At 41.3% G+C, this 26,647-nt stretch overlaps 1 protein-coding gene across 2 annotated transcripts; it reads left to right on the plus strand.

Moving 5' to 3' along the window:
- Positions 1-4,640: 4,640 nt before the first annotated feature.
- On the plus strand, positions 4,641-26,647 carry KIF18B (kinesin family member 18B). Of its 2 annotated transcripts, none has more exons than XM_012548441.2 (16): positions 4,641-4,762; positions 10,315-10,643; positions 12,842-12,999; positions 13,843-13,947; positions 14,210-14,320; positions 14,419-14,616; positions 14,905-15,081; positions 15,407-15,481; positions 15,651-15,763; positions 16,191-16,314; positions 17,255-17,343; positions 21,438-21,643; positions 22,192-22,714; positions 25,379-25,468; positions 25,937-26,022; positions 26,298-26,647. In XM_012548441.2, the coding sequence occupies exons 2-16, from the start codon at positions 10,322-10,324 to the stop codon at positions 26,423-26,425; spliced, it is 2,505 nt and encodes an 834-aa protein (XP_012403895.1). In that variant the 5' UTR covers positions 4,641-4,762; positions 10,315-10,321; the 3' UTR covers positions 26,426-26,647. The 2 variants fall into 2 exon arrangements, with proteins under 2 accessions (XP_012403895.1, XP_023358243.1); XM_023502475.2 differs by having other exon boundaries at positions 4,665-5,081.

Consider the following 26,647-nt stretch of genomic DNA (forward strand, 5'->3'; position numbering starts at 1 on the left):
TTGTATAGTATCTTGCTCACCTCTCTCTAAGGAAGATTGTGATTCCTGCTTTGAGGAGAGCTGGAAAGAGGCTACAAGGCTGGATAACTCTTTATTCTCTAAGAGACTCAAAACTATAATGATATTTTTTCACTCCTTTTAATATTGCTAATCTAAAGACCAGTTTAAAAAGTTTCTTTCTTGGCCATTATCTCTATATCACCAGATGGTTGATACAGAAATCTGATTGCTTACATGCTTTGCAGCTAAAGGTGGAGATGCTCTAGAGCAAGGGTCCTCAAACTGTGACCCGCCGGCCAGATGCAGCAGCTGAGGATGATTATCCCCTTCACCCAAGGGTATGAAGTTTCTTTATTTAAAGGCCCACAAAACAAAGTCAGAGTGAAAAACAAGACTTAGAACTAACTGTTGCTCAGCTCATGAGATCCTTATTGCAAATTTCATACTTAAATTGAAGAAAGTAGGTTAAAACCATCAGACTGCATAGGTATATCTAAATAAATGAATGTGAAGTGGAAGTGAATAAGAGATTTAAAGAATTAGATCTGGTAGATAGTATCTGAAGAACTGTGGACAGAAGTTCAAAATATTGTGCAAGAAGCAGCAACAAATACATCTTAAAGAAAAAGAAGAGCAAGAAAGCAAAATGGCTGTCTGATAAGGCTTTATAACTATGGGAAGAAGGAAAGCAAAAAGTAAAAGAGAAAGAGAAAGTTATATTCAACTGAATGCAGAATTCCAGAGAGTAAGATTCTCTTAAATGAGCAATAAAAAGAAATATAAGAAAGTAATAGAAGGGACAGACAAGAAAACTCTTCTAGAAAATTAGAACTATCAAAGGATCATGCAAAAATAGGCATGATAAAATACAATAACGGTAAGAACTTAACAGAAGCAGAAGAGATTAAAGAACTATACAAGAAAGATCTTAATATCATCAATAACCACAATAGTGAGGTTATACTGACTAGAGTCAGATATCCTGGAGAATGAAATCAAGTGGCCCTTAGGAAACATTGCTAATAATAAATATAGTGAAAATGATATAACTCCAACTGAGGTATTAAAACCCTAAAAGATGATGCTGTCAAAGTGCTGCATTCAATATGTCATCAAATTTGGAAAACTCAACAGTGGCAACTGGAATGGAAAAGATCAGTTTATGTCCCAATCCTAAAGAAGAACAATGCCAAGGAATGTTCAAATTATAAAATAATCTCACTCATTTCATATATCATCAAGGTTATGCTTAAGAAAATGCAAAGGGTGTGTGTGTATGTGTGTACATATATATCTTATTTATATGTATACACATACATCTATATTATGTACATATGTGTAGATTTGTGTCTAATGGTAGCTTTTTCTAGGGCAAGATGGGAAGTGAGGAAGAAAAAAATTCAGCAGAGAACAAAAGAAAACTTAGAAGGAAGCATAGAAAGGTAGGGTAGCTTAGAAAATACTATGTTTTATTTATTACACTTTTTTCAAAAAAAGTATACAGTGTGAAAAAGAATGTGAAATGGAAATTCATGGTTTTATATTGAATCCTCTTTTTGTGTTGTGCTATATACATGGTAATGCTCTCTGTTTTTATCTTTATGTATTTAAATTCAAAATTAATAATAATAAATATGTGAAATGAGAATTAATAGAAGAGCAAGCTAGTTTTTGGAGAGGCAGAGTGTTAGGGTTCAGAGGATCCCCCAAATATATTGGGGTTCTGGACTGGTTTCATGGGTGTCCCAGAAGAATTTAGAAACTTTAGATAATTTCTAAAATCAAGAGGCAAAGTTTTATTATAATTGTGACACCAATTAAAACAGGCTAAACTCCAAAAGAGAAAGGTAGCAAAGGGCAGAGAACAAGCAGGTAAACTTATAGGGAAAACTGTTAGAAGCAGATTTGGGATTGGAGTTCAGATCCCACATAATGAGGTGGGAAGGTTGGTAATGGGGGCTAACAATGATCTCCTTTCTTCTTCCACGAAACTAATAAGTGCCCATCATCTGGGTCCAGCTGCAAGATAAGATAGTCATGGAGACTTTTAGATGATAAACTAGACATCTTTGGAGGATTAGGCCCAACTCCTTTTCTTTCACATACATTCTCCAAAGCTGTGCTACGTCACTCCCTATAACTACATTTCTAAGGTGACTACCTCATTCCTAAAGCCTGGTGGCCTGAGGTTTCTTAAAAAGTACTGGAGTCTACCCTTTGATCCAGCAGTGTTACTACTGGGATTATATCCCAAAGAGATTATAAAGAAGGGAAAGGGACCTGTATGTGCACAAATGTTTGTGGCAGCCCTTTTTGTAGTGGCTAAAAACTGGAAACTGAATGGATGTCCATCAGTTGGAGAATGGCTGAATAAATTGTGGTATATGAATATTATGGAATATTACTGTTCTGTAAGAAATGACCAACAGGATGATTTCCAGAAAGGCCTGGAGAGACTTACACGAACTGATGCTGAGGAAATGAGCAGGACCAGGAGATCATTATATCTAACAACAATACTATATGATGACCAGTTCTGATGGGACCTGGCCATCCTCAGCAAACAGATCAACCAAATCATTTCCAATGGAGCAGAATGAACTGAACCAGCACGAGAGAAAGAACTCTGGAAAATGACTAAAAACCATTACATTGAATTCCCAGTCCCCATATTTATGCCCACCTGCATTTTTGATTTCCTTCACAAGCTAATTGTACAATATTTCAGAGTCTGATTCTTTTTGTACAGCAAAATAACATTTTGGTCATGTATACTTATTGTGTATCTAATTTATATTTTAATATATTTAACATCTACTGGTCATCCTGCCATCTAGGGGAGGGGGGGGGGGGTAAGAGGTAAAAAATTGGAACAAGAGGTTTGGCAAGTGTTAATGCTGTAAAGTTACCCATGTATATATCCTGTAAATAAAAGGCTATTAAATAAAAACAAAAACTAAAAAAAAAGTACTGGAGTCTCTACTATTATTGGGGTTTCTACTATATCAAGAGAAAGTAGAGACCGAATTCCCAACATTCAAAGGATTATAGCGAAAGCAAAGGAGTTCCAGAAAAAACATCTGTTTCATTGACTAAGCTAAAGTCTATGATCATAACAAAATGTGACAAGATCTCAGAGTGACAGGAGTATTAGATTATCTCCCTTGTGTCCCCAAGTCAAGAAGTAACAATTAGTACCAAACATGGAACAATTAATTGATTTAAGATTAGAAAAGGTTGTGTATGTTATCACCTAATTTATTCAACTTACACGCAGAGTACATCATGTGAAATGCCTGACTGGACAATTCAAAAGACAGAAGATTGTCAGGAGAAATATCATTCTTAAGTAGGAGATGATACCGTGTACCATAGAAAGTGTAGAAGAATCAAGAAACCTCTTGATGAGGGTGAAAGAGGAGAGTACCGAAGCTGCCTTCAAGCTTAACATGAAAAACCCCAAACCCCAGGATCTTGGCAATTCCTCCCATTACTTCTTGCCATATACAGGGAGGAGAAACAAGCAGTGGCAGATTTTATATTCTGGGCCGAAGGAGCACTGCTGCAGCCTTGAAGCTACAAGATACTTTCTCCTTGGAAGGAAATCTGGAGAGCATATTCCGGAGCAGAGCCGGCACTTTTGGGACAAAGGTCCTCGCAGTCAGAGCAATGTTTTGTTTTGTTTTTCGGTAGCCCTGCCTGGCTAAGAGTTGGGCTGTGGGGAGAGCTGAATGCCACAGAATCTATGCTTTCTAACTGTGATGCTGGAGAAGACTTTTGAGAGCCCCTTGAACAACAAGGAAATCAAATTATTCAATACTTAAAGAAATTAATTAGGCTTAGTAGAAGGTCAAACATAGAAGCTGAAGCTTAAATACTTTGGCCACATAATGAGAAAACTGGACTCAAGGGAAAAGATCCTGGGGTTGGGAACGATTGAAAGCAAAGATGGATAGATGGTGTCATGAAACGGGGTCCTCAACTTTTTAAATAGGGGGCCAGTTCACCGTCCCTCAGACTGTTGGAGGGCCGGACTATAGTAAAAACAAAGACTTTGTTTTGTGGGCCTTTAAATAACGAAACTTTGTAGCCCGGAATGAAGGGGATAATCGTCCTCAGCTGCCGCATCTGGCCCGCGGGCCGTAGTTTGAGGACCCCTGACTTAGTAGATGGTCATAAAGAGTTGCTACGTCTCACAAAACGGATATTATGGTATTCTTATCTTCTACGCAAAGCTCTGACTTCATGGTTACACACTCTATATTCCAATGCCGTAAGCGGCTCATTTTTGACCATTTCTTTGAATTTTCAAGGAATTTCTCTCAGAGTTTGGAAAAATTTGCATCGTTCTTTGCTCGTCACGTTTCACGGACTACAACTCCCAGGAAGCCTAAAAGGAAAAAAAAAAAAGCTTTGCGCATGTGCAGGGGAAACGTAGGCGAAACAAAAAAACTAAGAGGCCTTGGCTTTAAGGACTCTTCTCTCATTGGTCTGGAATGGCCCAATCAGAGTTCTGAGAGGTAACCAATGAAAAGCAGGAAAGCCCCGAGCCGGGCTGGTTTGAAAGAATTGGTCGAGAGCGGAAGTGGCGGTTGGCGCCGGGGCGGGGCGGGAGTTGGAGTAGGGGGAGGAAGTTGGGACTTGGGCGCGAGCTCTGGGACTAGCGGGAGGGGGGTGGGAAGGAGAAGAGGGGGAAGGTGTCTATCCGAGCCTGAGGGGGATCGGGAAAGCGGAGACCGCCGCGGCGTGGGAGAGATTAAGGGTAAGAAGATCCTAACCTGCCTTGCAGGCCCTGTGGCTCGGGATCTGGCCTGGAGAACCTAACAGATCCCGACGTTCCCGTCCCGCCCCCGGACCCCCGGAAAGCGGAGGAAGGCGGGGGAGGAGGACGTCGCCCCTCCCCCCGTGACTCGGGAGTCAGAGCTTCTGCCTTCTCACCTTGCTGCGCGCTCTTAGGGAACCTCTCAGCCCCAGCTTCTTCATCTGTTAAGTGATGGCCTCCAAGCACCTTCCCGGTTTCTGATTAACCGCGATCTGCGTGAGGGGGCTTGCAGCCCGGTCTTGCTCCTGGGATGCTCCAGGTAGAAATGAAAGTGACGCTGCGGCCGAGAGGAAGCGACATCCGGAGGGATGGGGTTCCTCAAGTCAGCCGGCATTCACTAAACACCTGATGGGTGCGAGGTTTGGGGGTGCAAAGCCAAGAGTGGACGTTTCTGCTTCCAGGGGGCTAAAATGAACCCCCCCTTCCGCAGGAAGCCTTTCTTGATTCCCCCTTATTACTACTCTCTTTACTCTGTTGATTTTTTCCAATTTTTGATGTATGCAAATATGTTTCTGCATAGTTTGCTTGTTGTCTCTTCCATTAGATTGTGAGCTCCTTCAGAGCCTGGGACTATTATTTGTCTTTCTCTGTATCCCCAGTGCCGGACACATAGTAGGCTCTTTTATTGATTGATTAATGGGGGGGAGAACTCTAAATTGAGAGGAAATCGATCGAGAAATATTTATTAATTACCTACTATGGGGAGAGAACTCTAAATTGAGAGGGAATCGATCAAGAAATATTTATTAATTACCTACTATGGGGAGAGAACTCTAAATTGAGAGGAAATCGATCGAGAAATATTTATTAATTGCCTACTATGGGGAGAGAACTCTAAATTGAGAGGAAATCGATCAAGAAATATTTATTAATTACCTACTATGTGCTAGCCACACATGCTGGGGATACAAATGCAAAAAAAAAGAAAAAGAAACTTCTCCTAAGGAGCTTATATTCTAATAGGAGACGCAGCAAGTGTGTATATAAAGATATAAAGGATAAATATAAATGTACATGAAGTAATTAAAGAAGAGCTAGAAGGGAGGGTGAGTAAATGGGAGAAATCAAGAAAGGCTTCATGTAGAAGATGGAGTTTGAGTTGAACTTAGAAGAAGTTCTAAGAGCTGGTGAGGAGGGAATACACCCCAACCTTGGAGAGCCAGTACAAAGATAATAAGAGAAGGGAGATAATGTAATACATGAAGGACAATGAGGAGGACATTTGGTTTGTCTGTGTTTTGAAGGTAGGTTGTAAAGGACTTATTGAAATACCAAACAAAGAAGTTTGTTCTTGATCCTAAAAGCAATTGGGAATTTATGGAGTAGGGGGGTGACAAAGATTTGTGACATTTAGGAATATCAATTTGGCCACCGTGTAGAGGATGGATTAGAATGGGGAGGTATCCTAAAGATGGGAAGGGGACAGAAAGGCAACCATTTGGAGATTATTGTTGTAGCCAGGTAAAAGGTGAGGAGGGCAGTTAGGGATGGTTCCCAGAGATGTTGTAGAGGAATGTTTTCAGAGATGTGACAATTGATTGGATATTTTTTGGGGGGGGAGGGGGAGGTTGTTTATTTTTGGAGGCAATTAGGGTTAAGTGACTTCTTCAAAATCACCCAGCTAGTGTTAAGTGCCTGAGGCTGTTTTTGAACTCGGGTCCTCTTGACTTCAGGGATCCATTGTGCCACCTAGCTGCCTCTTGAATAGTTGGAGCCAGGAGTTAAGGATTACTTTGAGGTTTCCTCCCTGGATGACTAGAAATCTAGGAAAGAGAATGAGATAATGTACACCAACTTTTATAGAATTTGTTATAAAGAGGGGAAAGGCTGTACATCTTTTTCCTCCAACTTTTAAAGGTCCTGGGGGCAAAGTGCTTGGTCCTTTTTTGTGACTGAGCTCCCTCTCCTTGACCCCTTTTGTCTTCCCATTCCTTTCATAGTATCTCTCTTTTTTCTTTTCTTTTTTTTGCTGAGGCAATTGGGGTTAAGTGACTTGCCCAGGGTCACACAGCCAGGAAGTGTTAAGTTTCTGAGGTCAGATTTGCACTCAGGTCCTCCTGACTTCAGGGCCGGTGCTCTCTCCACTGCACCACCTAGCTGCCCCATAGTATAAATAGGAGAGGCATGCTTTCATGACTCCAAGTTGATCAGGAATTGTTGTCAATTTCCCTTAGAACATTAAAGCTTCTTAGAGTCAGAAACCAAACCCCTCATTTCATCAGAAGAGGGCAAGTGACTTCTTCAAGGTCGCTCAGATAGTAAGTACAGAGCCAGGGTTCAAATTTGGGTTGTCTGACTCCAGATCTGGTGCTGTCCCCACTGCCATGCCTGGAAAGGAAAAGAAATAAACTTTTGCATCAATTGGAGGGTTGGCAGTACTCATGATCCTGAAAATGACCTGTATCTGTGGCTTTCCTTTCCTATCTCTGCCCCTCACTGAATTCTAAGTTTTAATGAGCTGCTCCAGGTTAGAAATGAGATGTGACTGTAGCATTTTCCTAGTGCTTTGGGCTCAGATATTCTTTCCAGCTTCAGATGAAAGCAGTCTTGGCAAACATACTCTCATTAATCTTTACAGTCCCCTTGGGGAAAGAGGGAGCAGCAGCTGTTTTCTCTGACTCTGGGAGAGGAAAACTGATGTCCCTGAGTGAGGTGGCTTGTCAGGACACTCTCCCCCCCCCCCCCCATTTCCCATCCCCAATTTAAATATAGATTAGGGATGAAGAAAGATATAGGCTTGTTGGCTATAACAACACAAATTGTCATACCCACAGCTCTGTCCCAAGGAGAGGAAAAATATCTCATTAGGCAAGCAGACTATTTCTTAGCCCCTCTGAAGGCAGTAAGAGGAAGACAGAGATAATAAAGGTTATTAAACTCAGTTACTATATCCATTTTAATTCATTAAGTATGTAATTTGGTAACAGTGTGGCCCGCTTCTTAGTTAAAATATAACGTGAGTGGCTGAGATAGGCGTGGCTTAGCCCAGCCCATGTATGTATAGCTTCAGTGGTTCTCAGACCATTTAAGCCAGCCACAACCTTTTCAGTATATCATGTTATGGTAGGAAAGAAATGGAACTATATGAGTGAAAGAACATTCTTAGGATATGTAGAGGGAATGTAGTAGTATTTCAAGAATATAAAGCTTAGCAGCCTATTTGCTAGGTAGAAAACTGAACTATACAAAAGGGTTACTGTTGTTAGATATTAAGACCTTTATTTGGGGGAGGAAATGTTTAAAATCAAGACCGATTTGATATCACAACCACATAAAATTAATAATAAATAAAAGCATGGTCAGGATGAATGTGGAATGCTGTGTTCAGTTCTGAGCAATTAATTTTAGGAAAGAGATAGATTGAAGCATGTCCTAACGAGGATAACCAGGCAGCAAGAAAACTGGAAAACATGAGGACTGGTTGAAGGGACTGAACATGTTTAGCTTGGAAAAGAAAAGACTTAGAAGGATGTATATAGTAGCCATGTTCATATATATTAAGGGTTGGCAAGTGGACCAAGGATTAGACTTTTTCTATTTGACCTGGAGGATAAACCCAGGAACAATGGGTTAGAAGCTGCAGAGATGTATACTTCCTTGCAGTTTAAGGAACAATTGCCCAGCCATTTGAGGCATCCATACCAGAACGCTTGGCTGATGATGCCTCAGGAAGTAGTGAGATGGCTCTAAGTGGAAGTATAAAAGCAGATCCTGGCTGATCTTTGTTAGAACTGTTGTAGAAAAGATTGGTAGCCTCATAAGTCCCTTCTAACTTTATAACTGTATAGTCTCTAGACTAGCAGGTGAGCTTTCGGAATTAGCATCTCAATATAGGGAGAAGCCTGGGTCCAAATCTCACTTGTTGACCTGAGCAACCTAGGATTACCGTGTTCTTCCTATCTCTTTTTGTTGTTCAGAATTTTTTTTCAGTTGTGTCCAACTTTTGTGACCTCATTTGGGATTTTCTTGGCAAAGAAATGAAAGTAGTTTGCTATTTCCTTCTCCAGCTCATTGAAAATGGAAAAGAACAGTCTTGTATAACTTGAGCAGGATCACATAGGTATTAAGTGTTTGATTTTGGATTTGAACTCAAAAAGATGACTTCTGACTCCAGGCCTGGCACTCTGTCCACTGCTGCCCTTCTTAGGTATATGTACAATAAGAAAAAAACATTATAACACCTTGGAGCCAAACAGATTTTGGAATCTAGTCTCCTCATTGTAAAGATAAGGAAATTAAGGCCCAGGAGGTTCAGGTACGCAGCTTTTATCAGCAGAGTTGAAACTAGACCTCTGATCCCTCTCCTGCCTCCAAGTCCCATATACTTTCTACTTCACAATATGGCCTCATTGTTTTTCAGTGATTTCCCCGAGACATAGAACCCAGAACATCTCCCTATCCACTCTCCCACCCACTGCCTCTCCCCATGCCCAGTCAATTCTAAATTCTTTGAGGAATGCCCCAGATTCTCCTTGAGCTTTCATGTTGTCATCTTTGTTCTCTAGGAGAGACTGAAAGCCTGGAGGAGAGAATATAGGGAAACAAAAGGATACGTTTTTGAGGGACTTATAGTCATCTTCAAATGTGCAGTCCTTCACAAATGGGAGGGACCATTTTTCAACTTATTTTTCTAGCTGCAAATCTAGCAAAGTACTTTGCATGTAGCAGACATTTAAATGCTTGTTAGAGTGAATGGAATATTTGAGACTGTTTCATTTAGTACTTCCTGTAGAGATGTTTACTAGGTTTTGTGGGGGCAGCAACCCAAGAGAAATAGAAAACATATTTCTTGTATAGTTGTACAGTTTACTTAGGAAATAGGTGGCTGTTGGGGGTTGGGATGGCAGAGACAGGAAGTCTTCCAGGGATTTGTTCCTGAGTGACACAAATAGATAATGAACATAAGGCGACTGGATAGAGTGCAAAGAAATCAGAGTTGTAGTTTTAGCTCAGCAGCTACTGACTGTGTGACCCAGACAGCACATTCACAAAATTATTTAAGAATAATTCAAACCAACATAACAACAAGTATAAAATCATATAGTACAAAGTGAGTATTGAGCTCTAAACAGCTGCAGGATAAACGATTGATCCAAGTGGGGTTGAATTAGTAAGAATTTTTCCTTGAGGAGGCAAGTTTGAAGCCAGATTCTAAAGAGAGAAAGGTTCACCATGAGGAGGGAAAGGGCAATTCAACTAGAGAAATGGCATCTGGAGACATAAGGGAGGAATAAACAAGCTATGTGTGGAGAATTGCAAACACATTGAGTGGGCCAAAGCCAAAGGGCCAGGTTAAGGTATCACAGAACTAAAACTGAAGAAAGTCAATAATTGGGAGAACTGATGGGGGTTCCTGAATGATAAGCTCTTTGGAAAGAGGAGGGAGTAGAGAATTTTCCTGATTCATATCTGGAGATGTAATTTGATCACAGGATTTTAGATTTGGAGCTGGAAGGAACCTAATCTTTAACCTTACTCTGTTTCTCTCTAAGCATTGTCATGGTGATGACAGAAGAGGACAGCACAGTAAGGGTAGTGGTTCGAGTAAGACCTCCTACTCCAAAGGAATTGGAGAGCCATCGTAGGCCAGTGGTTCATGTGGTGGATGGGAGAATGCTAATTTTCGACCCTGAAGAGCCAGATGGAGGTTTCCCTGGTGTGAAGTGGGGAGGCAATGTCCAAGATGGTCCCAAGAAAAAGGGCAAAGATTTGAAGTTTGTCTTTGATCGGGTTTTTGCTGAGACAGCCACTCAACAAGAAGTATTCCAGCACACTACCCATAGCATCCTAGATGGTGTCCTCCAGGGGTACAACTGCTCAGGTAAGGAGTCACGCAGGCAGTATTGTATATAGAGCGCAATATTAGGTCCTGGTGGGAATACAGTAAAAGTGCATACAATTTTAATTATATTTATTTATCCACTTCTTGAGAAGAAGGGATTGTTTCTGTCTACTAGAGCAGGAGTCTTTAAAGTGGGGACTATGGCATGACCCTGAGAGAAGTGGTATACGATTAACAAATCAAAGAGAAAATGGATTGCATTCTACCTTCCCTATGATAGCCAATACTGGACTTGTCCACAACACTATGCCATCCTCTTTACTTATGATCACTGTAGTCACCCTTCTGCTGACCTCTGATGGCTATGATTGGAGATCCAAAGTCCCAACTGCAACCCTGACACCTATAACAGTTTTACAAGCAAAGTTTTCTGCTCTTCTTCCTCCATTATTCCCTCCAGATCATCTCATATGATCCAGGTAATCCATGATAAGCAGGTGTATCTCATCAGATAGACACTGCAAATTAAGGCAGAAGTCAGTAAGAGCCCTGCCTCCATCCATATTCTTTTTTTTTTTTTTTATGGGAGAGAATGAGTCAGACAGGATGAATAGATAAGGCTAGGTTGTGATATTCAGCACTTAAATTAGCAGAGTGCTTGGCACATAGTTGGTTCTTCATAAATGTTTATTGACTGATAAGTATCATGTCTCATTACATTATACTTCTCCCAAGTCTACTCTTCTGAACTTTCCTATTACTATTGAGGCACTGTCATTTTTCCAGGTGCCCAGGTTCATGGATCATAGATTTAGAGCTGAAAGAGATGTTGGATCCTTTCATTTTACAGATTAACAAACAGAGCCCCAGTTCCAATAGACTTGGGATGGAAAGTTGCCATCCACATCTAGGGAGAAAACTGAACATGGATCAAAGCATAGTATCTTTACCTTTTTGTTTGCTTGTGAGTTTCTTTTTTCCTTTCGTATGTATTTTTTCTTTTGACCTGTTTTTTTTTTTTTTCTCAGCGTGACAAATATGGAAATATGTTTAGAAAAATTGCACACATTTAACCTATATCAGATTGCTTGCTGTCCTAGGGAAACGAAAGGAGGGAGAGAGAAAAAAAAATTAGGAACACAAAGTGATGTGATATCTTTGCATGTATTTGGAAAAAATAAAATACCACTTTAAAAAACCCCAAAATAAATAAATGCAGCTTCATTAAAAAAAAAAAGAAAGAAAGAAAGAAATAGAGCTCCTTAAGTTACAAAACTAGTAAGTTACAGACCTTGGACAGCTCTGTTTCATATCCAGGACACTTTCCACTAAACCTTACTCATGTGAAACGTTCATTCTCAACTCGTTTCATTCATCCCACATCTCCAGTCAGTTACCAAATCTTGTAATTTATACCACTATGATATCTCTTGGTTCTCTCCTCTTTTTTCCACTCCCAAAGCCACCACCCTTGTTCACACTTTCATCATCTCTCAGAGGGGCCATTGAAATGGCCTCCTATTTCAGATTTCCTTATCTCAAGTCCTACCTCTCCACTTCATCTACCCAACTGCCAAAGTAATTTTTCTGACCATATCACTCTGCTACTCAAATTTGAATGGTTACCTGTTAATTCTAGGATCAAATATACTTTTTAATGTTTCTATTTGTATAAGTTTTATATTGCAGATAATTATTGTACAGAAATACATGCATGTCAGGTATAAATAAATACATACACACATATTGGGGGTTCATACTCAAAATTTGGAGATGACTGCCATAGAGTATGTTCATTTTCATCTGTTTGACAAGGATACTGAGAGTAGAAGCTTTTTTCTTTTGTTTCTCTTCCAACACAGAGCTTCAACAATCTGTATAGGTGTTTTCTTTATGTTTCTGTCCAGTCTTATCTTTGGAGAACTTATAATTTAGGAGGAAAGTTAGAGGAAGAAGTGATAGGCAAGTTCAATAATTGTAGCCTTACAGGGATAAACCCCAGTGTTAGGAAATGGAAATTTGACCAAAGTGAATGTAACCAGGAGAATGGTAATCAGAGAAAGCTTCCTAAAGTAGGGTGAGAATTAGAAAATAAGGGAAGGAGGCAAGAGAGGAATAGTAAGAAGAGATCTGAACAAGTATACTGGCATTTGGAAATATTCAGAACACTGCACCCTTTCCTGTGGAGAGAATGGAGGAGGACTTACACTGCTGGCATCTCCTTTTACTCCCTGCAGTTTTTGCCTATGGGGCCACAGGAGCAGGGAAGACACACACCATGCTGGGAGGAGAGGGGGACCCTGGCATCATGTACCTGACCATGATGGAGCTTTATCAGCGTCTAGAGGCCCGCAGGCAGGAGAAACGCTATGAGGTTCTCATCAGTTACCAGGAGGTACGGTAGCCCCACCCTGTTATCCCCAAACTTTGGAGGAAAACTAGAGTTCTGAGTAGACCTCTTTCTGACCTTTCTAAATCAGGCTTTCCCCACCCCTAGCTGGTAAGCTTTCCTGCCTCACAACTAATTCTCAGTAGAGAGCTTCAGTAGGCAGTGGGAGAGGTAGACAGTGGTTGAGACTAAGAGGCTCAAAGGCAGATGGAAGCAGCCATGTGGGAAAAACTGAGTAAAAGCATACTTTAACATTTAAAGTCTCACCCATTTAATTCTGTCCCTCCAAGTTTCTTCCTGTGTTGTAGACATTTATCCAATTCCACCTCTTCTGAACAGTTGCACTGTTCTTTCTTTTTTCTCGAGAAAGAAGACAATCTTAGGGACCACAATAAATTCTGGTGCCTCTGAACAAGGAGGTAAACATTTCCCCTGTCCTCTAATCACAAAGAGGCCAAGTGTAGGAGGCAGAAAATCAGAATTCAGGTTCCATATCTTTCACTGCTTTTCTAGAGGACTTGAGCCAAGTTCTTTCTTTGGATCTCAATCTCAATTTTCTCCAATCTAGTGGTAACATTAGCTCACCTACTGCCCTCCATCCTCATCTATCCTACAGATATATTAGACATAAAATCACAAAAGGGTTAACTTCTCTTAATATCTGAAAAAAACTTGTTCAGAGATAGCTAAAGTAATCCTTTTTTGCTCATTCTTAATGCTTACCCTAACAACTCAGGCAGAGACTTTCCCACCCCCTGATTCTAACTACTTGGTTGAACCTATACACTTTACTAATCCTGATTTCCCACCCACTTTCACCACCAATTCTTGGTCTTCTTTTCTTTTTAGGTGTATAATGAACAAATATATGACCTCCTAGATCCTAAGGGCCCCCTAACTATCAGAGAAGACCCAGACAAGGGTGTTGTGGTTCCAGGACTCTCCTTCCATCAGGTTTGATATTGGGGACAAATGGGAAAAATCGGTCCCATCTTTCTTGGGAAACCTTAACTTTTGCCTTGCCTTTCCTGCTGTGGACTAGTTAGAAGACTATCTGGGAATACCATAAGTTTCAAAAAAGGAAACAGGCCCAAGGAACATCCCTATGCTGGCCAGGAAGGGTCCTGGGGCTAGTGAGCTAGTCAAATATTGAGGTGGAAAGCAGGGACCTGGTTGTGTCACTATTGCAAGCCCTTTCTGAGTACGATTTCTTTAGCCAACCTCAGCTGAACAGCTTCTGGAAATGTTGAGCAGAGGGAACCGGAATCGTACGCAGCACCCCACTGATGCTAACGCCACATCCTCTCGTTCACATGCAGTCTTTCAGGTAAGAGCCTTGGGGCTTTGAGCAGGGATCGACATCCTTCTTTGCTTCCTTGCCTCCCTAGTTGTTCCACCCACCTCTTGTTTTGTTGACTCCTCTAGATCTATGTGAAACAGCAGGATTGTGTTCCAGGACTGACCCAGACCTTGCAGGTTGCCAAGATGAGCCTGATTGATCTGGCAGGCTCGGAAAGGGCATCAAACACTCATGCCAGTGGGGAGCGGCTTCGGGAGGGTGCCAATATCAATCGCTCGCTCCTGGCTCTCATCAACGTCCTCAATGCTTTGGCAGATGCAAAGGTAATCCCCAGGCACTATGTCCTTATGAGGTAAATGAATGTGAGAGCTGAATGTGGGAGGGTTTGGGTGGTGGGAGAGAGCTGGTATCTGACTCTGAAAGCAGAGTCACCTTTCCTGGCTGCTTTCCCGCTGTGTTCGAGGCTTAGATAGGAGGAGGGAAAAACTTCAGGTCTCCTATAATTTAGGCTTGAGCACTGATCTTTCTAGGGGCTGCTTCTAGCTCAGAATCAGGGACTTCTTTTAGCTTGTCCATCTTGAACACAAATGTCTTCTCCTGCATCCTTAAAGGGCCGAAAGTCCCATGTGCCATACCGCGACAGCAAGCTGACCCGTTTGCTAAAGGACTCAATAGGAGGGAACTGCCGAACAGTGATGATCGCTGCTATCAGTCCCTCAGCCCTGGCCTATGAGGATACCTACAACACGCTCAAGTATGCTGACCGTGCCAAAGAGATCAAGCTCTCGGTGGGTATCTACCCAGCAGACAGAGCAGGCAGAGGTCATTGTAGATAGAGGGGATTGGGTTACAGGGAGACTGTGAATGAGGGTCCCACTTAAAAGTGTCAATGTGAGACAGAGGCAAGGAAAAAAGAGGTGGACAAAGGGAACTTAAAGCCTCATTAAAAACAGTCTTCATCCTTATGGAGATCCCACTGTAGTGGGAAATAGAGTATATACCTAAGACATGGTGACAGAAACACAAGAGAAAAATAACCAAACTGTGAGAGAGCTGGGAATGGGGGGGAAGGGGACGCTCTCCTGTATGTAACTACAGCTTTCCTCTTTCCAGCTCAAGAGCAACGTGATTAGCTTGAACTGTCACATCAGCCAGTATGCTACCATCTGCCAGCAGCTTCAGGCTGAGGTAAAGATCTGGGGGCTTCAGGGCCCCTGGATCTGGTGGGAGGGAGAGAGAATCCTTGCATGGATGAAGACCTGCTTTCCTTGCCCCCTCCTTTTTCCTCTTCCCATGCTAAACTTACGCTTTCTAGCCGGATCTAGGGCTTTGATGGTTATGGGTGCTTGTGTTCTAGGTGGCTGTCCTTCGAGAGAAACTCCAAGTGTATGAAGCAGGAACAAGGAACACCCCACAAGAGCTCCCGGAGCTGCCCAAGCCATCTCTTTGCACTAATCCTCTGCAGCCAGGGTAAGCATCCTCCGTCTCCAATCCCTATCTACGGTGGGAAGAGGGGAAGCTTAACCATATTTCAAGTCCTTCTCCCCATTTTTTCTGGTATCAGTGCAAGAATACATGCTAGCAAAGGTAGTTAGGGAACTAGGATTCTATTTGTAGTCAAGGTTGCAGCCCAGACCTCAGTCCACCTAAATAGGTTTTTTTTGTGCATACTGAACTTAAGATTTTAGGATTTTAATGTTCTTTGAATAAGAAAATAATCATCTTCCTTTTAGAAAACCATGGTTAATGCCCATTGGCTGATGAAGCTCTATCAGTGATCATTGTATGCTACTCTGGTACCAGGAAGCTTAGCTTTATCTCCTTTAAAGCCTACCATGTGTACATTCTCTGTTCTCTATCTTTCTTGCTTCTCACTTTAGCCTTTGTTTCCCCTTAGCCCCAGACTTCCTGACTCATCTTCATTGAGCCAACATTCTAGTCAATCCTCCTCGCTAGAACTCTATTCAAACCCTGGAACTCCCCAAGATGAGAATATGGAGACCCAAATGGAGGATAAAAAGGTGATGAAGCTCTTCATTATTTCTCAAACACAGGAACCAATGAATGGGAGGGATGAAAGCACCATAAAAAAGTTATTTCTGAAGCTGGGCTCAGAGAATTGAATGGCAGGTCAAATGCTTCTGAGACACTGGGCAAGATTCCTTCATCCTCTTCTTTGTTCCCAGGTGGCAAGAGGATCCCTCAGGTCTAAAGTCCCCTTAATAGAATTGCCTTTAGAACAGCCTTAGCTTATTTAGGGGCATCTGAATCTCTCCAAAGGATAGAGGGACAAGGCAAAGCTTCAGGTGCTAATTTTTCTATCCTAAGACAAATAGATTCAAATATATATCAGCATCCTCACAAAACTGACCCAGGGGCCTGATTGTATATAGTTCTGGGCTGACTATTCTATTAAAAGATTACATAGAACTCAGGGTACACATTGAAACAAAAACTTCTTGGAATTGACCAATGGAAAAATTTGTTCTGCTTGACTAAGCAAATTTTTTATAAGAGTTTTAGGGTTTGTTCTTGTTTTTAGTGGTAGAAGAGTGAGAAAATAGATTTTTTAAATTGATAAAATTTAATTTGAAAAAAAAAGCTTTCAGAGATCTAAGACCCTGCCCCCTTAGCATCTTACAGTGTAAAGAGACACTAATATCGTCCTTTGCAAAGTGCTGACATGCAACAAAATCAGACTGCTATATTTATATTATCTGTAGATCAAGAGTAAATATATAACAAAGTAGTGAATAAAATGAGGAACTGAGGGATATTAAAAAATAATCTAGCTTAGTATCTAAATTTGCTCTGATCAACCTAGAGCAGCTTAGAGGAAGGGGAGGTGGGGGTGAGGGGAGAGTATTCAAGAGTTGCTTGATTAATGAGTAAGAGACAACTTGAAGGGGAAAAAAGTATCATAGGCTCTCTGTGTCTGTGTAACTGCTTGCCTTCCATCAGGTGCTGCAGCCTCCTATCTTGGCCCTAGAACCCAAGCCAGGATTAGGCAGCCTCACACCACCAGAGGTAGACGAAGACAAGAGCAAGAGGTAGGTCTCTTTTAAAATCTATCCTAGAATTTAAAATGGGAGGTATATAGGAAAGACTTGGCAGGATTCTGTTACAATCAACTCCGGATTTGCCGTGTTGTTAGTTATCTGAGGCAGGTCTTACTCCACTTCTTGTTGATATTGTCACCTACTCTGTTTATGTCTCACATCTTTATTTATGTTCACTCTTCCACAAAGCCTGTAGCCCAGCAGGGTTTCATGTGCTGAAAGGAAAGGGCTTCTGTAATCTAAACAGTGCATTTTGTCTTTGTCCTCTGAGAAGGTGTGAGTCAGAAAGATAGCAATTTTAGAGCAAGGAAACTTCTACTTAGACTAATAATTGGTTTTTATTATTTTTTTTGGGGGGGGGGGGGTAAGAGGAGAATTGGGAGAGAGTAATTAAAGTTAAGTGACTTGCCCAGAGTCACATAGCTAGTAAGTATTTGAGAACCGATTTGAACTCAGATTCTCCTGACTTCAAGTACTGGGCTTTTTAGGCTGAGGAGTGATGCTGTTTATCTTCAACATGAAGTTGGAACAGATGGGTAACTTTTTAGTTCCTCCGGCATTAAATCTTCACCCTGTGGCTCCGTGATTGGATTTGATTGATTTTGGACCCACTGAATATCTGGAATATATGTATTTAAGTATAAATACAAAAACAGTCCCAAATCAAAAAAGAATTCAAATTAATTTATGCTGTGATTCTCTTTTGTAAGGATCATAGATATGTGACTGTACTATTATTACTATTAGTATTTCTCTTCTGGTCTCCAGTGCATCAATCCTGTGCCACTTGGCTTCCTTGCTGCCAGCCTCTCCCAACATGCTTTATGCTTGGCAGTGTATTTAAAGCTTCCGGACAGAAGGGCCTGTTTAATTTTATTTCTTGTTGGGGAGTGTCTGTTCCCAAGTCAGCAAAAAACACTGCAGTCTGAATAATCAGCGGCTCATTATCTGTCTCCTGCTGTCAGCTCTGCAGGGCCTCAGGAGAGGGAGGGACTTGTTGGCAGAATGCCTTCCTTGGCCTTCTTTCTCTGAGCCCCCACCCCTCTATGCTACATAGAGAATGCCAAGTTCTACCAATAGGATAGTTTATCTAATTGATGTACTTTGATAGGAACAGCCTTGAGTTCTAATTCTGTCTCTGAAACAAAGTTGCTGAGTGAACTATAATCAAGTTACATTCTATCTTTAGGTCTTCTCCAGTATGCATCAGTTTCCTCAACTATAGAGAAAATAATCCTTGTCATAGCTACCTATAATAAGCTAATAAGAGGACAAAATGAAATTATAGGCATACAAGCCTGTAGAAAGCAAAAGTTAGAGATAAGGGGAAGAGATTATTACAGTTTTTCAGTCAACCAATCAACAAGCACTTATTAAGCATTTCCTGTATCCTGGGCACTGTGGTAGATACTAGAGATACACAGAAAAGGCCAAAATGTCCCCTCCTCAAGAGGCTTACATTCTAACGGAGAAGATGACATATATAAATCAGAAGAGAGGGAGAATCTGAAAAAGTCTAACTTTTAAAAATTTCAAAGTCATTTTGTTTTTAGGATATAAAATCTTAACGTTTCAGAGATGGAGAAGACTTTAAAAGGCTATCTAGTTTAATCCCTTTAACTTAACAAGTGTAGAATTTGAGATTAAAATCATGACAAAGCATAATTTGCTCAGTCACACAGCTAGTTAGTGACAAAGTTGAGACACTCCTTTCCCCCTATACTCTTCCCATTATGCTATGATTCCAAATTCCATTTTATTCCAAATACTCTATAACTTAGTACAGGGGTCCTCAAACTTTTTTTTTTTTTTTTTTTTAATTTAATAGCCTTTTATTTACAGGATATATACATGGGTAACTTTACAGCATTAACAATTGCCAAACCTCTTGTTCCAATTTTTCACCTCTTACCCCTCCCTAGATGGCAGGATGACCAGTAGTGTTAAATATATTAAAATACAACTTAGATACACAATAAGTATAATGACCAAAAATTATTTTGCTTACAAAAAGAATCAGACTCTAATTATTTCAATTAGCTTTGAAGGAAATCAAAAATGCATGTGGGCATAAATATAGGGATTGGGAATTTAATGTAATGGTTTTAGTCATCTCCCAATTTTTTTTCTGGGCATAGCTAGTTCAGTTCATTTTTCCATTAGAAATGATTTGGTTGATCTCCAGGATGGCCTGATCCATCAGAACTGGTCATCATCTATTTTGTTGAAGTATATAATGTCTCTGGTCCTGCCATTTCCTCAGCATCAGTTTTTAAAAGTTCCTCCAGGCCTTTCTGAAATCATCCTGTTGGTCATTTCTTTTTTTTTTTATTTAATAGCCTTTTTTTACAGGATATATAATGGGTAACTTTACAGCATTAACAATTCCAAACCTCTTGTTCCAATTTTCACCTCTTACCCCCCACCTCCCAAATGGGGATGACCAGTAGAGAAATATATTAAAATATAATTAATAAAATAAGTATAATGACCAAAACATTTTTTGTGTAAAAAAGAATCAGACTCTGAATTATTGTCAATTAGCTTGTGAAGGAAATCAAAGATGGGTGTGCAACATAAAGGGATTAAATTCAATGTAATGGTTTTTAGTCATCTCCAGAGTTCTTTTCTGGGTAAGCTATTCAGTTCATTACTGCTCCATTAGAAATGATTTGGGATCTGTTTGCGAGGATGGCCTGATCCATCAGAATTATCATCTAGTATTGTTTTAAGTATTAATGATCTCCTGGTCCTCTCATTTCACTCAGCATCAGTTTTGAAGTCTCCAGGCCTTTCGAAATCATCCTGTTGGTCATTTCTTACAGAACAGTAATATTCCATAATTTTCATATACCACAATTTATTCAACCATTCTCAATGAGGGTCCTCAAACTTTTTAAATAGGGGCCAGTTCTTCCCTCAGACTGTTTTGGGAGGGCGGACTATACTAAAACAGAAACTTTTTTTGTGGGCCTTTAAAAAAAGAAACTTCATAGCCCTGGGAGGGGGGATAATTCCCTCAGTCGATTCCCTCGAACTGTAGTTTGAGGACCCCTGGCTTAGTAGATGGTCATAAAGAGTTACTATGTCCCACAAAACACATCTCCCCCAATGGCCATCCTAAGGATGAGCATTTTCAAACTCAGCTATCCCTGCCCTTAGATACTAGGTATTAGTCTATCCCTAGCATATACTTATACGTGTTTGTGTTTTAAAGCAGTTTTGCCTTCACAGTGATATGTTCCATGAGCTGTCCCTGAACCATTTGATGTCAAAAGTGGTATCTCAGAAGAGTAAAGTGTAACATGTGGAAATCGTTTCTAGAAAAAATATTTGCCATGGGTAGAATCCTATACAGCTAATTGAGAAGTCATAGTATAGCTGTGTATCACTTTAAGGAAATTTGGCAGCTAATAGTATAACTTCATAACATTAATAATCCACACATTCTAATAATTTCCTTTAAACAACTAAATCCTTTAATGTAGTGGCAATAAAATTTGCTTTAACCCACTTGTATAGAACCATAACTATTGCCTTTTCCATAAAGTGAGACATACTTGCATTTTTATCATGTGCAAAGCCCCATAATGAACAATGGGAGTTAACTGCATTCTTTATGAGTTCATTGGCTTGGCCAAAGGAAAAACTGAGGCATGGTAAGGAAGGAACTGAGAGCTACAGCAAAGCAATGATCGAAATAATGGTTAGTCTAGGACAGGGCTTCTTAAACTTTTTCCACTTGTGACCCCTTTTTGCCCAAGAAATTTTTGTGATCCTGGGTATGTAGGTATGTAAAATAGGTCTATAAGTCAAACATTTACTGATACTATATCATAATTTCACAACCTCCACATTTTGTTAGGGCACCCTTATGGGGTCATGACTCCCAGTTTAGAAGCTAGGGTCCAGAAGATCAACATAGGTAATCTTCTTGCCCTCATTTGGGAATTCCTGGCCAGCAAGTAGAAAGCAGATGAATGGGATAGATCTGGGATTTTTTTTTTTTCATCAGTAACCTAGATTAGGATTGGCATGGAATGGGAAGAGTGAGAATGATAGAACCCTTCCTTTCACTCCCCCAGGCTAGCCTTGATGGTGCTGCATGTAGCCCAGCGGCAATATTCTCTTCTCAAAGAAGCCAGTCTCCTAACACCAGACATGATCTTGGAGTTTGAAGCAGTGCAGCGGCTGGTTCAAGATGAGAAGATGGTGCCTTGGGAGGGTGAAGCTGATATTCCTGATCCAGCTGGAGTGGTACTTTTGTCCCAGGAACAATCCTCAGAGTCAAGTGAGTACTATCTCAGAAGCTCAGGCCACTGCCTCACATTGTCTACAAAGAAGGATTCACCCATGACGAATATGGAATTATAGTTAGAAAAATTGCACATGTTTAACCTAGATCAGATTGCTTGCTATCTTGGCTGGGGTGGGAGGGGCAGGAAGGAGAGGGAGAAAAACTTGGAGCACAAACTTTTGAAAAGGTGAATGTTGAAAACTATCTTTGCATGTATTTGGAAAATAAAATACAATTAAAATAAGAAAGATTGGCTACCCTTCATGTGTGACCAAAGTGGCCTGAGTAGCAAATGAAGGACTAGAGTAGAAGGCTGACCCCTAGGTTGGGGAAAATTAAAAATGTGATTGTGAGTTTATCCATAGTCAAATGAAAGCATATAGAAACATTCCCTGCCAGGGAGGGCCCGGAAGGATCTAAGTGTGGTGTAGAGGAGGTAAGACATTTAGATGTGCTCTTTGGGGTCTCTTGTGTTCCTCCCCTCAGCCTATTTGAGCTCAGGTTCTGTTCCAACTCTAAATGTTTCTCTTTTCTACATCTAGCACCTCCAACATATTCTGGGCCAACAACACGAACCATGGCAAGACGTCAGAGTGGGCTTTTGCCCATTCTGGGGCTCCCACCTTTTTCAACCCTCTCACCCCAAAGCTCTCAGGCTCCAAGAAAGAAGAGGAGGAGATCAGATGAGCCAAATTCACCTGAGCTGAACAGCCATTCTTCCTCTAAACTGGAGGCCAAACGTCAAAAGAAGTCTTTGCCCCATGCAGGGAAAGGTTCTCTGCCTCAGGCAGGGCCTTCCGCAGGACTCAGCACCCCCAAGATGGAGGTTGCCTCCACTACCTCCTTTCCCCATCTTTGCTCAGCTACTGTTGTCAAAAGCCGGGTGCCCTTGGGCCCATCCTCTATGCAGAACTGCTCTACTCCTCTTAGCCTACCTACCCGAGACCTCAATGCCACTTTTGACCTGTCTGAAGGAACCCTCTCGAAGCCTAGTGCCTCTGAGTTCCTCAGCTGGGAAAATGTCCCTGCTGCCTTGAACAAGATGGATAAACCCTTCATTCCCAGGTAGGCCTCTTTTCTTACTGTCCCTTCTGACTACTGTGCCAAAAGCACAAAGACTAGGGATGATTAATGGGTAGAAAAGGAAAGATTTGAACTCAAGGTACCAGGCCTAGAAGAACTCCATCTTTAGGCACTGAAAAACTTGATAAATGTGTTTGTTGAGTGATTTTTGAAAGCTTATGGACAGAGGAAAGAAGCTCTACAAGACTAGTGGGAACAAATGTACAAACTATACAGACTGGCAAACTTGATTTAAATTCCTAGCAAAATTCTAGAATGTTTAATTAAAGGAATGGTTAGTAAACATCTGGAAAAGAAATCAGTGATCATATGGAGCCTTCATCAACCATAGGTCCTGCTAAATTACTCTAATTTCCATTTTAGGACAGGGATTCTAGGTTAGTAGCTCAGGAATTCCTTTTGGTACGGTTTAAGGTTATAGAATAATACAATCAGGAGTTTTTAGAACTGATTGAATAGTTGTAACCAGAGTAGTCATTAATGATTTGGTGTTAACTTGGAGGGAGGTATCTAGTAGAGTGTTCCAAGGAGCTTCACTTGGCCTTGTGGCATTCAACATAGCTGTCCAAAGGGTGTGTAAAGACAGAGACAGCATGCTTATTAAATTTGTAGATGACACCAGCCTCAGAAGAATGGCTAGCTAACACTTTGACAGTCATGATCCAAAAATACCTCCACAGTAGAACATTGGGCCAAAGCCACTAAGATGAAATTTAATGTCAGACTAAGTATAAAATATTAAACATTTGGTTTCAAAAAATCAGCTTCAGTATGGGGCTAGATTGGAATTTACTGGGAAAAGATCTGGGGCTATTACAAGCTCATTGTGTTAAGAGACCCAGAAAAAATGGCTGTGGTTCTGGACTGCATTCAGAAAGTGGAAGACTAGTATTAGGATTAGCCGTCTAACAGCAGAGCTGTTCTGTGTTCTGAGAAGGCCACAGCCAGAGTGTTCTGGATTCTTGGTGTCTTATCATGGGAAAGATGTGAAAAAGCTGGAGAGCAGTTGAAGGAAAGATGAGGCAAGGTGGGCAATAGTCTTTAGACAATATTATCTGGAGCATTTGATGGAACTGTTTAGCCTGGAAAATAGAGATTGCTTAAGAGCAGACATGGTGATTATGTTTAAGAATATCATGTGAAAGGTGGATTTTACTGCTTCTATTGTCCCCAGCCTTAAAGTACAAATTTAGATTCAGTAAAGTGGGATTGCAGAGAGGCAGATTTCAATTTGATGTAAAGAAAAACTTCCTCTAATAATCAGAACTATCCAAAAAATGAAATGGGCTTCCTTGGGAAGATCCCATTTGAGGTGGTCCTGCAAAGGAGGAGACCTTGTCAGGTCTGTGATATAGTCTTGTTTAGCTGCACACTGGGCTAGAATGATGCCCTCTAGGATCATATCCAATTGTGAGATTCTGTGATTCTACAAGTGGAAATAAAGAACAGGCTTATCTTGGAAATTTGCTGCCAAGTTTCTCTTTCATCCTGGTTTGTTCTGCTTCCCAGTCTTAGGACACCAGGGTATGCTGGAGGGATCAGTCTCCCTGGAGGCTTCTTTTCTGTCAAGCAGCAAGGTCTGCTGCCAGTGTCTCAAAGCCCTTGGCCAAGAACTAGTTTCTAATTATTCCCTTGGGTGACTTATGGAATCTTGATTTGGGAGGGGGAGGGGAGAGAGGAGGGGACAAGCTGGGGGAGCTGAAGTAAAATTCTGGAAGGAGCACTAAGAAAACCAACGTGACCCTGTTAGCAGACTTTTGTAAAATTTTTGGAACCCAGCCAGAGCCTTCCACTAAACCTTGCCTATTGTTACTCTTGCCAGCAGTAGTAGCTCACATTTCTGGGTCACTCTAAGGTGCTCTCCTTAAAACCCTGTGAGATAAATGGTGCAACCACAATCACCCACTTTTTACAGATAAGGGAACTGATATTCCTGAGGGTGAGCATCCTCTCTAGGGTCTTGCAGCTGTCAGGACTTGAAATCAGATCTTCAAGTGCTCTTCCCAATATCCCATTCTCTGTTTCTCTTATGACCATTGCCACAATTGCAATTTTTCTTTTCCACTTCATCCCCAGATAAGGTGAGGGGAATTTCACAATCTCCAGCAAAAGTTATTCCACTGATTTTTTTTTCAGTGGGTATGCAAGAGACATCCCCCAATACCCAAACAAATGGGGTGTCTGCTTAACCAGGGAGCAGCACCCTGATCAACTTGGTTTCTGAGGTATCTCAAGGCTATTGAATCTAGTTGAAATATGACAGAATAATTTGGGGCCCTCAAACAGTGACAAGATTTTATCCTACCTCAGTACCCCAACCCCCAACTCTAGCACTAATTCCATCAGAAACTAACCTTGGAGATGGGCAAATGGAAAGAGGTTTTTTTGAACTCCAGTTCCCAGGACATGTCAGAAACTGACATCTGGATGTTCTCCCAGAACGGGCCTGTCACTCAGCTGTCAGCAAAGGGATTGAAGGAAAAGAAAGGAATCATAGCATCTTAGTTGAAAGGGACCTTAGAGGTCATCTAGTCTCATCCCCTACCCAGTGAGTGCTAGGGCTAGGATGTGGACAAGAAGGAAAAACTCGCTGAGTACTTTATTTTCCTTTCTGACCTGAGGATCTTCACCTTCCTTTTCCCTTAGGGGGTCCATGCCACTATTCACCATGAAGGGCCCCAAGCCAGCATCTTCCTTTCATGGTGGCTCTGCCCGCAAGAGGAGACACCCTTTGAGGTAAGGAGAAGCTAGAATCAGAATCCCAGTAACATTGTGCCCTGCTGGTTCTGATATCTGAAATAAATTATGATTGAATTCTTCCCCCTAGCGCACCTTGTTTGGCAGACAGCCAAGTTCCCATATGCACATGAAATTCTCAGGGCAAGTTATCTGTGTCCATTACTTGTTCAGGCATTTCCCTGCAATTTGATGTTCAGATGATCATATTGCTGAGTATCAGTAGTCTTCTGGCTGATTAGTCACTCTTCTTATGGGTAAGCCATTCCATTTGAATCATAACTGAATCCAGTGACTGGACAGTGTCACTACTTTTCTTACTGATTCTGGAAAGCTGCTGGTAGTATCCAGTTGCCCACCTCCTTTCCCAGGGCTATGTTAAGCTGAAATAATGTCTTGTGGGGATTTCCAGTCCCCACTTTAGTGGGAAGAGAATAGCATCTTTGACCTATTTCCTTTTTTCATCAGGTCCTCAGCATCCTGTGCACTGGCTGTACCCCAGGGCCGGAGTCGAATTGCCAGGCTCCACAGTAGCACTCTGAAAAAGCCAGGAGGTACCCTTGCCATCTCTTGTAACTGTTGGAAGAGTGAGTGGGGAGGTTTAACCAATGCCAGGGAAGTAGCAGATGAAGGGTAGAAAAAGTCACTGAAAGACCTGCCCTTCATCTCTCAGTTCAATAAACAAGAATCTCCAAGTACTTAAAAGCACCTTAAGGAAAGAGCTGGTACATAAAAATGGAAGGGGAAGAGCAAGAGGGAGCCCAAAATGGAGGCTCTCTATACATTGTCTTTTGTTTGTTTTTTATACATTCCCTTCTTTCTTCTCCAGAGCCCTCCTCCAGCCCTCGATGGATAGGCAGCCAGAAGAACAGGAAGGACACAGTACTAGGATTTGGAGGAGCCTCACAGACTGGTATCCGGTCCAGCATAGGCAAATCCATCATCAAGGGGTCCTGAGAATGGGATGTGTCTTCTGTGCTTATCAGTTTGGCTCTTTCTCCCCGTGCTTGTCCTGGAATTCTGGACTTGATCAACTGACAATACAGCTCCTCATCTCGCATACCTTAATTAATTGGCCCTGATTCCTTGAAACTGTCTTCTCTTCCTCTCCCATGCTCTTATTGTCATCAATTTATACTTAATATTCACACATATATATTAAAGTATTCTTCATTCTTA

The sequence above is a fragment of the Sarcophilus harrisii genome, chromosome 4, assembly GCF_902635505.1.
Source record: "Sarcophilus harrisii chromosome 4, mSarHar1.11, whole genome shotgun sequence".
Taxonomy (NCBI): domain Eukaryota; kingdom Metazoa; phylum Chordata; class Mammalia; order Dasyuromorphia; family Dasyuridae; genus Sarcophilus; species Sarcophilus harrisii.

What these genes read in the sequence shown, in the direction of transcription:
- KIF18B (XM_012548441.2), top strand. Translation starts at nt 10,322, where the DNA reads ATGGTGATGACAGAAGAGGACAGCACAGTAAGGGTAGTGGTTCGAGTA. An exon ending in TTCTCATCAGTTACCAGGAG is followed by an intron (nt 13,000 to 13,842) that starts GTACGGTAGCCC and finishes TTTTCTTTTTAG; the next exon opens with GTGTATAATGAACAAATATA. An exon ending in CACTCTGAAAAAGCCAGGAG is followed by an intron (nt 26,023 to 26,297) that starts GTACCCTTGCCA and finishes TTTCTTCTCCAG; the next exon opens with AGCCCTCCTCCAGCCCTCGA.